Source organism: Neofelis nebulosa, chromosome 16 (genome assembly GCF_028018385.1).
Source record: "Neofelis nebulosa isolate mNeoNeb1 chromosome 16, mNeoNeb1.pri, whole genome shotgun sequence".
Taxonomy (NCBI): domain Eukaryota; kingdom Metazoa; phylum Chordata; class Mammalia; order Carnivora; family Felidae; genus Neofelis; species Neofelis nebulosa.
Window position 1 is genome coordinate 18,195,560 of NC_080797.1, and position 14,095 is coordinate 18,209,654.

Consider the following 14,095-nt stretch of genomic DNA (forward strand, 5'->3'; position numbering starts at 1 on the left):
ATTAAGGTTCTAATTTTTAAAAGTAACGCTAACTTTATATGGATGATGTCTCAAATGTATTAAATGATACTCTTTAGAAGTAACATCTTTTGACCCGAGGGGCTCTAGCAGAGTGAAAGCTGGAACTTTATTTTGGGGTGCGGGGCTAGCCACGAGCTCAGGGGCGGGGCCTCGGCCTAAAGGGATGGCGGAAAACTTGTGGGGGGAATTGGTTGGGCCAGAAACCAGGTTTGGGGTCCCAGGGGGGTCCCTTGAGAGGGCCGGGTTAAATGCCTGGAGCCCAGGGGCGGTGAGGGTCTGGCTGGCCCTGGCAGAGACGGTGGGGGGAAGGCACAGCCCTCGTCCGTTCACTGGGCCCCACCCACAGCCCTGACCCCACATCAAGGAGCCACGTGGGAAGTGATGAGAGGACCCAGGGGGTCCGAGGCCAGGGGTGGGGGGCCCAGGGGCTGAGCTAGGAGGTAGCCTCTGCTCTTTCCTCATCCCAGCTACCCCTCATTCCGGGGCAGAGGATGAGAAAGGGGCTCCGTGAGGCTGGGGAGGGTAAGGGCTTTCGGAGCACCAGGCCCAACCCACGGGGACAATGATGCTGCCTGCCCAGAGGGCCCCCCATTGATTCCCGAAAATGAAGGAGTCGCTGAGGTGGGTCGCGGGACACCTCCTGCTGTCCCCGGTTATCAACCACTCCCCACCTCTGGCACAATTTGGAATGTGGGGCGGGGGGAGGGGTGGTCCAGACAGCCTCACAAGGATAGGCTGGGAAGTGTATCATCCAAGCTTGCTGGGCAGCTGGGTTGGGGAGAGAACGGGAAATTGGGGCCGGGTAGGAGCCCCCAGGTTGGGGGCGGGGGGTGCGGGGAGCAGTGACTTCAGGAGCCGCTGTTCCTACGCCGGGAGGCATGGTCCCACATGGAGCGCTGCAGCTCCTTGAAGGTGAGCGAGCCCAGGGTGATGGCGCATGGGCCCACGAGGCGGAAGCCGAATGTCTGGTAGAAGGGCACCAGCGCATCCTCACACATGAGCACGGCCCGGCGCACTGCTGGCTGCCTCCCCAGGTGGTGCAGGAACCGCCACATCAGGATGGAGCCCTTGCCTTGTCCCCGGAAAGTGTGGTGCACGGCCAGGGCGCGTAGGTGGGCTGTGTGGCCCCCGGGCCGGTGCAGCGTCATCGACTCCTGGGAACGGGCAAGGGATGTGAGTCCAGGGCATCTCCGTCGATCCCTGCCTCCCCAGCTAGCCCCGCTGGCCGAGCAAGTGTCTCTCGAGTGCCTCCAATCGGGGCTCCATTCCTACCCAAGGAGGGCCCCAAACTGGGAGCGGTACCCTCCAAAGAGGTGGGTCCTTTTGACCGGGGAGAGGCCCAGAGGAAGAAATCACAGCCCAGGGGCTCCTGCCCTCACCTGAGTGAGTCTCTCCTGGTCCCAAAGCGAGCCGATGATGAAAGCCACAAGGCGGCCCTCCTGGAACCAGCCCATGGACAGCTCTGGACACAGGGTCAGGAAGTGCTTGATCTCCTCCAGATACAAGGGGCAGATGCCCAGGACAGAGATGAAGGCTGCAAGGGGAGGTACGGCGTGTGACTCAGCGGTCACCATGCCACATGCCACTGGCCACCGAGCATCTGCTCAGAAGCCCAGGTGTGCTTTCCCACTCCCCACCCCTCCCCCATAGGAAAGTGGGATTCGGGGCCCTTCCCATCCCCACGCGCACACGCGCACACACACACACACACACACACACACACTCGATCTGATACTCTGGGGGCCCAGCCACCAAGGACAGGGGCTCCTCCCCATGGACAGACGCATCAGCATCCAGACCCTGTGCGGGGCCCACTCACCTTCACGCTCAATCTCAAACACGCTGGCAGCATCCTCCGGGGTGAGGCAGCGGAACTCGTTGGCGGGAAGCGTATGACGCCGCTGGCGGCCTGGGGCCTTTGGGGTCTCCGGCTGCAGCTGCAAGGCCTCGGGCTCTAGCGGGTACGTGTTCTGTGTGGACATCCTGGATGCTGGTGCCTCCCCGGGTGCCCCAGCTTCAGAAGTGGCCTTCGTGGCCGGAAAGCGTCCTGCGGCACCTATCGGGGAGGAGCGAGGGTCAGGGGTACGGTCCTCCTCTCCGATGGGGGCGGGCCAGGGTGACGGCGCGTCTTGCCTCTTGTGGCCGGACCTGGGGTCAGGTGAGTCCCAAAGCAGACCCTGGGGGCCGTAAACATTGGTGCCCTCTCCCCCCCCTTTCCGTCTCAGACAGAAGTACCCGCGGAACAGCCCTTCCACACCTCCAGATCTGGCCTCACTGCCCTCCAGGGACACCCAGGTCTCAGGAGGCGGTGGGAAGGGTGGGCAGGGCTCTGTGGAGCCTGGGGATGGGCGGCCACCGACCACTTCTGACACAGTTGGTCTAATCTGCCCAGAAGGAGACTTTCTGGTCCTTTGGGTGAAAAGATACCGTGGCTCCAGCTTTCTAGGCGGGTTCGGCCCTTGGCCCTGGAGCAAAAGGCCCTTAACCAAAGCGGGTTCTCAGGGAACCTTCACATTTACTCAGATGGCCTCAGACTGGACCGTGCACGCATGCGGAAGGCATCAGGAGTGCAGCGGTAGTCTGAGGGAGAAGGGAGCCGGCGTGGGGAGCAGCGAGACCCCTCCCGCCCTGCCCCTGGCTCAGCCGCTGTGCCCCTGTGGCGCCGTGTCTCTCCCAAAATACCCTGGGGATTCTTAGAGGAGGCCATCCTTCCCTTAAAAAGCCCATGGCTTCCATACGTGCCTTGCCCCCCCGCCCCCCCCCCCCGCCCCCTGCTACTTTTTCTCCCTACATCCAGAAGCCCCAGCCAGGGTAGCTCCTGTTCCTGAAGGCTGGGAGCCAGGAGCAGGGGTCCCACCTACCAGCACCCTCAGGAGGGGCCCAGTGTTCCCACCACAGAGCCGATCACTCCGGAGGTAGTCCGCAGGCACAGGAGCCGGGGCGGTGGGGCGGGGGGTGGGGGGGGGGGAATCTGGGACTCCCCCTCGGTGCGCAGCTCGCCTGTTGCAGCAGGCGTCACTGGGGAACATGGGATGTTCTCACCGATTTATAATCCCTGCCCCGCCTCCTTGTCACACCAGCAGGACAAAGCCAGCAGGGCTGTGCGGCTCCGTGCCCTGTCTCTGCCTGTCAGACATCAGCGTGACATATTGGATGCACAAGGGATTACAGTGATTGATGAAGGCCCCAGAGAGGGGCGGGGGGGGAGGGGCGGGGAGAGCCCAGGGCTAAAACCTCAGGGGTCCAGCTCTAATCCCCGCCCTGGCTCTGCCTGGCTGGGACAGGCACTCACCCTTTGTGCTCTGGAGGCTTGGGCAAGCCCACCCCCGAGGATCCTTTCAGCTTTTGCAGGCTGGGAGTGCTACCATTTGAGGTGGGCTGGGCCTCAGGTACGAGTGTCCTTTAATCCACATGACAGGCCTGCCCCGTATTAACCCCATTTTATAGAGAAGGGAACAGAGGCTCAGAGAGGTTGGAGAACCTGCTTAGAGCCTCCCAGCAAGTCGTGGAGGCCAGAAAGGCAACCCCAGGCTGTCTCCCTGTGTCACGCAATTACAGGGTGTGTGTTGATTTTCCACATGACAGATCTGCGCCTTCACACTCCTACTGACCGTCAGTCAGACTGTGTCCTCAGATCAGGGTCTCCCAAAGCGAGGGGAGCCAGTGGGTGTCCCATTGGCCTTGGGAGGAAATGCCCCGATCTCAGGGAGCCTGGAGAGGCAGGCAGGGCTGGAGGCAGCCGTATTCAGACCTTGCCGGGTAGACGGAGACAAGCCACCGATCACCAGACACACGCCTCTACGTCCTGCCCTCATAAATTACCCCCTCCATGTATATAACCAGCCTACCTCTTTCCAGAGCACTCTGAGGAAAAGGCCCAGGTCCAGAAGTAAGAGTCAAAGCCCCACGCTCACCGCTCGCTCATCACCTGTCACAAAAACCAGCCTCAACAAGCAAGAGGTCCTTAGTGACTCGTGCCCCCCTGCCATCACCCTGGCGATGCCCTGTCTACCCGCCGCAGAAGGAGGGCCCGCTCTTGCCATGGTCCCGGAGCTCTGCCTACGTGGCTCTGACATCGGGGTCCCCAGACCAGCCCAGATGCCCCCCGCACCCACGCTCCTATCTGTGGGATCCCTTCCTCCCAGGGCCTCTCTGCTGTGTGAGGCCCAGCAGAACCCCCAGAGCTTAACGTGCCCCCCACCCCCACGGCTACCAGGCACTTCCTGTCTTTCCCCTCCTGGGGGCCCACGACAGACCTCTCGGGACCGCCCGGAAGACCTCCTCACGCTTGGCTTTCGGGCCTGGTTGGGAAGACAGGTCCAGGACCGGGGCTGGGCACCTCTACCTCCAACCTCAAGGTCTCAGGAAAGGTCTTCTCTGTCCTTCTTAGACCCTGTGGCTCCACCGCGCCCCCTCATGCCCATCGCCACCGCCCAGAGCCACCAGAGAAGAGCAGGCTATCGAATCTGCCTCTCTTTTGATTGACCACTGTATGGCCCTATTCTTTCTGGAAAACACCTCTAGACACATGGAACCTCAGAGACGAAGACAGGACATTATACAAAACATGGCTGAGCTGGGGGACCCGATCCCCCAAGGGGGCAGGGGAGGGAAAGGGAGGGTGAGCTGGCCCCATCAACTGAAGAACCTGAGAGTATGCCATCAGCGATGAGAGGGAAAGAGATGGGTGACGGACACACGGCCGTGACAGAGACAGAGAAGGACGCCTCTGTAGTGAAATTAAGAGAAAGGTCAAGAGTGACTGCATTTGTCTCTAGTCCCAGCCTTGCTGAGTGATGATCTCTGGAGGCCTGTCGGAACACCAACCGCTTCCGGACCTCGGGGTGCCCTTCCCCACGAGGAGCTGTCATCAAATTCATCTGACCAACAGAGTGGCCTCAAGGGATGTACCTTGTGAATAAGGGTGCCAGATTTAGCAAATAAAAATGCAGGAAGCCCTGTAAGACTCAAATTTCAGGTAAACAACTTTTTTTTTTTTTTAGGATTTTATTTTTGTTTTTATTTTTACTTTTTTTCAGTGCACAAAGGTGATTTTGTCACAGCATGGGGACAGGACCCCGTGGGCAGAAAGAGCTGCCTAAAGATGTTACTTTTAGGTAATCTCTACACCCAAACCTAGGGCTCGAACTCACAACCCTGAGATTAAGAGTCGCGCATTCCACTGACTGAGACAGCCAGGTGCCCCACAAATAACTTATTTTTAAGTTTATTTATTTATTTTGAGAGAGAGAGAGAGAGAGAGAGAGAGAGAAAGGACCAGCAGGGGAGGGGCAGAGAGAGGGGAGGCAGAGGATCCAAAGCAGGCTCTGTGCGACAGCAGAGAGCCCCCCACAGGGCCGAACTCACAAACTGGGAGATCATGACCTGAGCCAAAGTCGGACACTTAACCAGCTGAGCCCCCCCAGGCGCCCCATCCCCACGACAAATTTTCTTAAGTGTAAGTCTGTCCCCTGCAATATTTGGGACACACCTACACTAAAAAATTGTTGATCCAAAATTCTGATTTCCACCTGAAACTCATGTGACATTTAGGTCAACTCTATTCAAAGTTAAAAATAGATTTTTTTTAAAAATTCTGATTTTATTGGGCATCCTGTGTTTTATCTGGCTACTCTGTCTGTGAGGTCTGAGAAAGGGAGTGGTCAGCACAGGCCGGGGAAGGGGCAGTGAGGGAACCAGGAAGAATTGCGTGCCTGCACCGGGGCACAGGGAAGAAGGTGTCCGAGCCTCGGGCAGGGCTGAAGTCCTTGTGTACATCATGGTGTGATGTCGCTAGCCATTACTGTGACTGATCCAACTCCCCCGGCTTCAAAGCAGGGCTCCCGTGCCTGGCTGCACCTTGAAATCATCTGGGAGCTTAAAAAAATTCCAAGCACTGTGTCACCTCCCCAGAGATTCTCATTTTAAGTTCTGGGGTAGGGCCTCGGGAGCATAGCTCCTCCCCCAGGGGCTTCCTCTGCGCAGCCGGGGCTGAGAACCACTGTTCAAAGTACACATTCCCCAAGGGGCGCCCGGCTGGCTCCGTCAGCAGAGCATGTGACTGTGGGTCTGTGGGTCATGAGTTCGGGCCCCGCATGTGGTGAGTTTACTTAAAAAAAAAAAAAAAAAAAAAAAAAAAAGGTACATGTTCTCCGAGCTGTAGGTTGGCATCCTGTTTGTCTGCCTTGTGGGGAGAGAGAGTGTGCCTACCTAGCCATGTGCCCAGAGCAGGGGTTCAAACTTTTGCACCCCTTTGCAAGTGGAGTCTTGGGCAGAGGTCAAGTGTGTAAAACAGATCAAGAGTCCCCCCCCCCCCCCGACCCTCCCGCAGCAGGCCGGAACTGCTGTGAACTCCATGAGGGCCCTGCCAAGATGAGACTGGTCCCAGTAGGGACCCGCTAAGAGAAATGGACTCCCTTCAGAAGCTCAGACTCACCTTAGAGTGCCCTCTGCCCTGAATGGCCCCTGGAACACCGCCCACCCCCCCTGCATGTTCTGAGGCTCTGTCCAGGCTCAGGGGGCAAGAGAAGAGGGCCATCTATGTGACAGGCATCACAGAGGACATCACAGGCTCTCCAACAGCAGAACCAGAGGTGAGCTGCGTGTCTGATGGAGTCAGTGTGACCCAGTGTCCTGTGTGGGGACCACTGGCTCAGGGTGCTTCTTTTTACATCCCCTATTGATATAATTTTGCTCTTTTTTTTTTTAATGTTTATTTTTGAGGGGGGGGGGAGGGACAGAGAGAGAGAAGGAGACACAGAATCTGAAGCAGACGCCAGGCTCTGAGCTGTCAGGACAGAACCCAACACAGGGCTTGAACCCACGAACCAGGAGCTCATGACCTGAGCCGAAGTCGGACGCTTGACTGACTGGACCACCCAGGCGCCCTGGTATAATTTTGCTCTTTGCCAGTCTTCTCGCATTGAGAAGCACCAGCTCCCTTGAAAGGGTCCTGTAACCACTGCTCCCCAGTTCTGACTCTGCCCGTTGGCCTCCAAACCACACTCCTTCTCACTGGATGTCTCCCCCTTAGGGGTGTCGCCCTCACTCCCTCCGGTCTGGTCTCCCAGTCCACCAGACGAGTCTATGTACATGTGAATGGCAGTTATGGGCTGGGCTCTGGTTCTCTCCCACACGGTTCTTTGGTCCCAAGCAAACCATGGGCGATGGCTTGGCTTCCTGCGTTAGGGTTCCAGAACATTCTATGATAGTTTGGAGCAAGGCTGTTCAGGGCCCATAGAGACACCCCCCACCCCCCCACCCCCACACAAGGGTCATGTTGCCTAACTCCTCACCTGTGTCAGCCTCACCGCTGACCCAGCTGAGCCCCTATCCCACTAACGATCTGAAGCGGCAAGGATGATGGGTACAGATGTGGCCATACTCGTGATGGAGTAGACGACGGAGGTCTGGGTACTGAAAGAGTGTTTTTTTTTTTAATTTTTTTTTTTAACGTTTTATTTATTTTTGAGACAGAGCATGAACGGGGGAGGGGCAGAGAGAGAGGGAGACACAGAATTGGAAGCAGGCTCCAGGCTCTGAGCCATCAGCCCAGAGCCTGACGCGGGGCTCAAACTCACGGACCACGAGATCGTGACCTGAGCTGAAGTCGGCCGCTTAACCGACTGAGCCACCCAGGCGCCCCAAGAGTGTTCTTTTTTTAAAAAAAATTTTTTTTAACGTTTATTTTTTATTTTTGAGACAGAGAGAGACAGAGCATGAACGGGGGAGGGTCAGAGAGAGAGAGGGAGACACAGAATCCGAAACAGGCTCCAGGCTCTGAGCTGTCAGCACAGACCCCGACGCGGGGCTTGAACTCATGAACTGCGAGATCATGACCTGAGCCGAAGTCGGATGCTTAACCGACTGAGCCACCCAGATGCCCCTGAAAGAGTGTTCTGAGGGGCTGCGTGTTGGCTCAGGAAAGCTAAGGAACGTCCACTCTTTGCGAGGGAGGAGACATTAGCAGGAAGAAAGGAAAAGGATAAAGACATTTCCCAGAGTCCCAGCCATGGGGCAGTCAGCAATGTCAAGTACAGCCAGAATGGAGAAGAGAGCTCAGATGCTCTTAACACGGAGGCCCCTGGGGGCCTTGAAGTCTTTCAGAAGAGAGGGGTGGGGAGGTGTGAGGGCAGAGGCAGGGGAGCGGCCTCATGGTGGCAAAGCAGAGGTCACAGCAGGGCAGAGGCCACCTGTTAAAGATACACTGACCCGGGGCGCCTGGTGACTCAGTTGGTTAAGCGTCTGACTCTTGATTTTGGCTCAGGTTATGATCTCATGGTTCGTGAGTTCAAGCCCAGAATTAGTCTCTGTGCTGATAGTGCAGAGCCTGCTTGGGATTCTCTCTCTCCCTCTCTCTCTCTCTCTCTCTGCCCCTCCCCTGCTTGTGCTCTCTCTCTCTCTCTCTCTCTCTCTCTCTCAAAAATAAAATAAACATTAAAAAAAATTTTAATTAAAAAATAAATAAAATAAATAAAAATTAAAGACACACGGACCCATTGGCAAGACTTCCCCCACCCCCTATCTTATCCCTCCATCCCCCTCTCCCCTCACCAGCACCATCACCTGCAACGACTCTGACCCACCCACAGAGCCTGGCACAGTGTGGCAGCGAGCATCCACCTGGGCCCAGGTGAGTGACGCCCTGGTCCCAGGACCTCTGGGAACTTCCCACACGGGGCTGCACCTGCTCCTCCCTCCTCTCCTCAATGTGATAATGGCCCGGTTCCCACTACAGGGCCCGGGGGAGTCCACCTGGGGGAGACTGAGAAGTGGGCACCTTGAGACACAGGGCCCAGAGACACTCTGATGATGTCTCTGAGACCCCAATTTTCCATGCAAAGCAACGGAAAGGCCCTAAGGGGCAGGGAAGGCAGCCCTGTTAGGTTATTTATTTTTGAGAGAGAGACAGCGAGTGGGGGAGAGGCAGAGAGAGAGGGACAGACAGAGGATCCCAAGCAGCCTCCGTGCCGTCCGCGCAGAGCCCGACGTGGGGCTCGAACTCACGAACCACGAGATCATGACCTGAGCCAAAACCAAGAGTTGGACGCTTAACCGACTGAGCCACCCAGATGCCCCACTGGTTGCGATTTTTGGTGGTTTTGAGGGCGGCTTGTTTCTCTTAACTCCTTCCCTGGACTTCGGATCCGCCCTGCACGCCTCGCGCTGAGCACACTTGGCCTAGTTTACCTTTTCAAACTTAGTCTGTTACGTGCAGGCTCCCCGGGAAACAGAAACCGAGATAGAGGATTGCACGCAGCAAGTCTCGCTGGGGAGAGCTCTCGGGGGCCGACCCTGTCAGGGAGCAGGGGAAGCAGCCCTGGGTGGAGGGAGAGGTCCGTCCTGTTGCTGTCATTGCCACAGAGGCCTCGGCCCATCTCGTGGGAGCTCAGGAGCCAGGAAGCCCTTCAGAGACACCCAGGTTGAATGAAGCAGGGGGCAGGCCTCTTTGCCCTGCATTGACCTTGGTTGAGGCAGCTTCCTGAGCTGAGAGCAGCCCTGCCAGCCAGGGGGCGGGTGCTCTTGGATCATTCTCTCCAAGCTGCCAAGAGCCGCCCTGGCGGTGTGTTAGCACCAAATTCCGGGGTCCTTGCCAGGGTGATAAATCCTGTTGTGGGGAGAAGTGTTCCCAGAACTACGCATTCACCTTATCCAGCTTGATGTTCTGCCCCTCTTGGCCCCGTGTCCTTGACTCCAGTCGCACGTTCTCCCCGCTCCTGTCGGTACCAGTGGCTGGCACGTGCAGGCAGGCCCTTCCAGGTACAGCCTTTCTCCTCCCTTAGGTGGCCCAGCACGTCACCAGCTGGGTTATGCCGTGACTGAGACCCAGCTATTGATCTGGTCCAAACAGAGGAGATAGAGTAGACCCTTGGGTTCTGGGGATGGGGGAGGGTTGGCGCTTGTCTTACAAGGAAGAGTCTTGTCTTCCGGCAAAGAGAAAGCAATAATCTGTCACAGGCGGGAGGGGGGCCACACCTGTGAGGGTCCAGAAGGCTCAAGGAGATGTTCTCAAGGCTTTGAGATTTTCGAGCACAGCAATCCAGGTATCCCCAGGTGTCTCAGAGCCCCCCTTCTTCCCAATTAGGGTCCTCCTTGGCATAGCTGACTCACCAGGTTTGGGAATTCAACCTCCTCTGGGGTTCTGCTGGCCTGATTAAGTCCAGAACCTGATCCCTTACTTTTCTCTGTTCCCTAACTTCGGGCGGTGCGTTTCTACCCAGGAGGCTCTCTGGCTTATATACTGAGCTTTGAACTGGTGACCCATCACCCGTAGCTTTTCACTGTCTCTAGTGCGACTGCCCCCAGCAATAGTCATGAGATGCCGTAGTCCTTACAAATGACCGCTCTCCCGTGCCTTGCAAATGCCTGAGATTTTCCTTTTTTTTTTTATTTTTTTTTTTAACCGCATTTCCTTCTGCTGGTACCCAACCCAGTTTGTTGCCCACAAAAGTTTTAACCACTGCACGGCTGTAGCTCCTCGTTAGTAGGTGGATGATCCAGCTGTAGAATCCCATTCATTTTTTAAATTTTTTATTTATTTGCTTATTATTTCTTTATTTTTAAAAAGATTTAATGTTTGTTTTTCAGAGACGGATCATGGGGGGGGGGGGGGCAGGGGGAGAGGGAGACACAGAATCCGAAGCAGGCTCCAGGCTCTGAGCTGCCAGCACAGAGCCCGACGCGGGGCCCGAACTCATGAACTGCGAGATCACGACCTGAGCCAAAGTCAGACGCTTAACCGACTGAGCCACCCAGGCGCTCCTATTTATTTGTTTTTGAGAGAGACAGAGAGGGCAAGAGGAGAAGGGGCAGAGAGAGAGAGGGAGAGAGAGAGAATCCCAAGCTACTCCACACTGTCAGCTGAGAAGCCCAAGGTGGGGCTCGAACTCACAGATCATGATTTCATGAGATCATGACCTGAGCCGAAACCAAGAGTCGGACGCTGGACTGACTGAGCCACCCAGGAGCCCCTCTAGAATCCCTTTCAGGGTCTGTTCCCTAGGACCACACTTGGCACCAGTTACGGGTCAGATTGCCCAGGAAACAGACTTAAAGACTCTGAGGATGTTTACTGGGAGTGTCCTCAGGGAGCAAGGGCAGCAGAAGTGGGCAGACGGAGAAGTTTAACTTTGATGAGGAAGTTCTAGCAGAGACCTCAGCTGAGCCCAGGAGAAGCTCCGAAGTCGGGGTGGCCCTTCCCAGGTGTCCTGAATGGAGGTGAAAGGCCACGCTTTGTTCCTCCTTAAGGACAGTCGTCGGATGGCTGAGGCACCCTCTTCTGGCCGAGGGCAACCCTTGGAAAGGTACCCCAGCCGTGATCCTCAGCGACCAGTGCCTGGCAGTGGGGGAAGGGTTTCTTGGGATCTGAAGGTGGATTCGGGCTACACACCACTGTATCCGCTGACGCCCATCTCCCCAACAGGCTTTATGAACCCCTGGAAAACAGAGCCCGGGGTGAAAGTGGAAGTGTGTCCCCCAGAGTAGGTGTCTATCAACAGGTGTTGATTCTTCCGTTGAGGAGGATGGCGTTTAGCTTCTTGACTTCCTGTGGATTTATTTTGAAGCCTCATTTGCATAGATAGGCTGGTTTCACTGCAGGGCTGAGTGGAGCCCCATCCTTATTGGGGGTTCACTATCTGACATAGTACACAGGGCAGTTTCCTCAGGAACCTTCCAGACCTTTCTGGAACGGAGGTGTCAAAGGCAGGGAGGGATCGCCATCTCCTGGAGAAAGAAGGGACTTACGGCTCCCTGAACATCTGGAGCCCTGCTTGTCCAACAGAAAGGTCATGTGAGCCTCATAGGTGACTTTCATTTTGTCCTAGCCGCATGAAGCAGCCACAAGAGACAGGTGAGCTGGATTTTAATAATATATTTTATTTGACTCAATACAGATACAATATTGTCATTTCAACAAGTAATCGATATAAAATGTTTGAGATATTTTGGATTTTTTTTTTTTTTTTTTTTTTTTGCAACCAAGTCTTCAAAATTCAGTGTATATTTTACACTTACCGCACATGCCAGTTCAGACTAGCCTCATTTCAAGGGCTCCAGACCTACACGTGGTTAGGGGTTACCACAAAAGCCAGCACAGATCTAGAGGCTGAAGTCCGAGGAGAGAACAAGAGTATGTGTGTGTTTGTGTGGTTGTATATGTGAATGTTCCTCTCCATATATAGGAAACGAGAGCAGGGCACTTGAAGAAAAACAGGGGTCAGGTCCCAGAGACCCGATGACACATTTAGGGCCGTTGGAGGAGGTTGGCTTGTTCTGTTCAATCACTCAACAAAAATCTTTGGAGCACCGGGTGCCTGGGTGGCTCAGTTGGTTGAGCGTCCGACTCTGGGTTTCGGCTCAGGTGATGGTCTCGCGGTTCGTGGGTTCGAGCCCCACTGTCAGACTCCACGCTGATGGTGCGGGTGATGGGATTCTGTCTGTCTTTCTGCCCCTGCCCTGCTTTCTCTCTCAATCTCAATCTCAAAATAAATAAATAAACTTAAAAAAAAAAAAAAAACACCTTTGGAGACCTTCTTTTTTTTTTTTAATATTTTATTTATTTTTGAGACAGGGAGAGACAGAGCATGAACAGGGGAGGGTCAGAGAGAGGGAGACACAGAATCCGAAACAGGCTCCAGGCTCTGAACTGTCAGCACAGAGCCCAATGCGGGGCTCGAACTCACGGACCGTGAGATCATGACCTGAGCCGAAGTCGGCCGCTCAACCGACTGAGCCACCCAGGCGCCCCGAGGAGCACCTTCTATGCGTCAGACCCGTGCTGGATACTGGCGTACAAAGATGAAGAAGGGCACAAGAGAGGTGAATAAACGCAATCACACAGGTGTCACCAGGAAAGTGGGGGGGGGGGGGAATGGCAGGGGAATGGGCGCTTCGAGGGCTTCTTAGATAAGAAGGCACAATCTGGGTTTTGTGAGATGGAAAGGAGTTCTTTAGGTAAAAACAGGAGTTGAAGTCGAGGCATAAAAACTTCCAGGCAGATGGTGAACAAGCGAAAAGGCACCAGGGACCGACACTTGGGGTCCTGGAGGAGGCAGCCCAGGCTGGAGCATGGAGCATGTGTGTGGGGCGGACAGCTGGAAGACAGAGTTAGAGGTAGGTAGAGGGAATCGATTCTAGAAGGGTTACCTGGTGGGCCAGGAGAGCCACAGAGAGATGTTAAGCCGAGAAGTCGGATGATCGTGTCTGCGTTTTCCAGCTCCCCGGGGACAAGGTGGCAGATAGTTTAGGCAGCACGGTGAAGGGGTGTATGGGGGCGGAGTACGGGCCGGGGGAGGGGCATGGGACGGAGGCTACAGCAACAGCGTGGGCAAGCGATGGGGATGAACTAACACCAGCAGGTAACCGTCTATCAGGCTGGAACACTGGACAGGCCCTATGCAATATATTCACCATGTCAGTTAGATTCTCAATAGCCCTAAGAAGTACGTACTATTGTTATTCCTATTTCACAAAAAGGAAACTGAGGCTCACTGAAGTGAAATGGCTTGCCCAAGGCCACACGGTGAGTCAGTGGCAGCGCAGGCTTCAAACCCGGGTCCGTCTGATTCTGGGACCCTACCCCTAGCCATGGTGCCACGGCACCACTCCACCTCCCCATGAAGTGGCCCCCGGGGGAGCCCCTCTGGAGCTGGGGGGTGTGGAAAGGGGGTAGAGGGGCCATGACCTGGGCTTTGATTGCATGTGGAGCTTAAGATCAACGGTTAACCCTCAGGCGGCCAGTTTGGTTCCCAGGTAGGTGATGTTGCCATCAACCTGGGTGAGGAGTCTGGGAGAAGAAATGGGTTTGGGGGAAGATGTCACTTTGTGACATTTGGCTGGTCATCCAGGAAGTACCCACGAGTGCTGAGGACAAGGCCTTGGCCTGGCGATCTGGGACGTGGTGGTGAGGAGAGTGGCATTACTGAGAGACAGCTGCCCTACTGTTCTTCAAGCTGGTCTGGTGGATTTGCTGTCCTCGGCCCCTGTATCTGCAGGAAGGAGAGAAACGGGGTGACTCTGCCAACCCTGGGCTCTCACGAATCACTTCGCCCTTTCCCCGTTGCCCCCGGCCCAG

At 55.8% G+C, this 14,095-nt stretch overlaps 1 protein-coding gene across 1 annotated transcript; it reads right to left on the reverse strand.

Annotated features, from left to right (window-relative positions):
• Positions 1–108: 108 nt before the first annotated feature.
• On the reverse strand, positions 109–2,968 carry AANAT (aralkylamine N-acetyltransferase). Its single transcript, XM_058702607.1, has 4 exons — positions 2,883–2,968; positions 1,841–2,077; positions 1,401–1,555; positions 109–1,175 (listed from the first exon to the last, which is right to left on the reverse strand). Exons 2-4 carry the CDS (start codon positions 2,001–2,003, stop codon positions 870–872), a joined length of 624 nt encoding a protein of 207 aa, XP_058558590.1. The 5' UTR covers positions 2,004–2,077; positions 2,883–2,968; the 3' UTR covers positions 109–869.
• Between the last annotated feature and the right edge of the window lie 11,127 nt (positions 2,969–14,095).

Coding starts and splice junctions, on each gene's coding strand:
- AANAT (XM_058702607.1), bottom strand. CDS start 2,003: ATGTCCACACAGAACACGTACCCGCTAGAGCCCGAGGCCTTGCAGCTG. Junction 1,556..1,840: donor GTTTGAGATTGAGCGTGAAG/GTGAGTGGGCCC, acceptor CTCCCCTTGCAG/CCTTCATCTCTGTCCTGGGC. Junction 1,176..1,400: donor ACCAGGAGAGACTCACTCAG/GTGAGGGCAGGA, acceptor GCCCGTTCCCAG/GAGTCGATGACGCTGCACCG.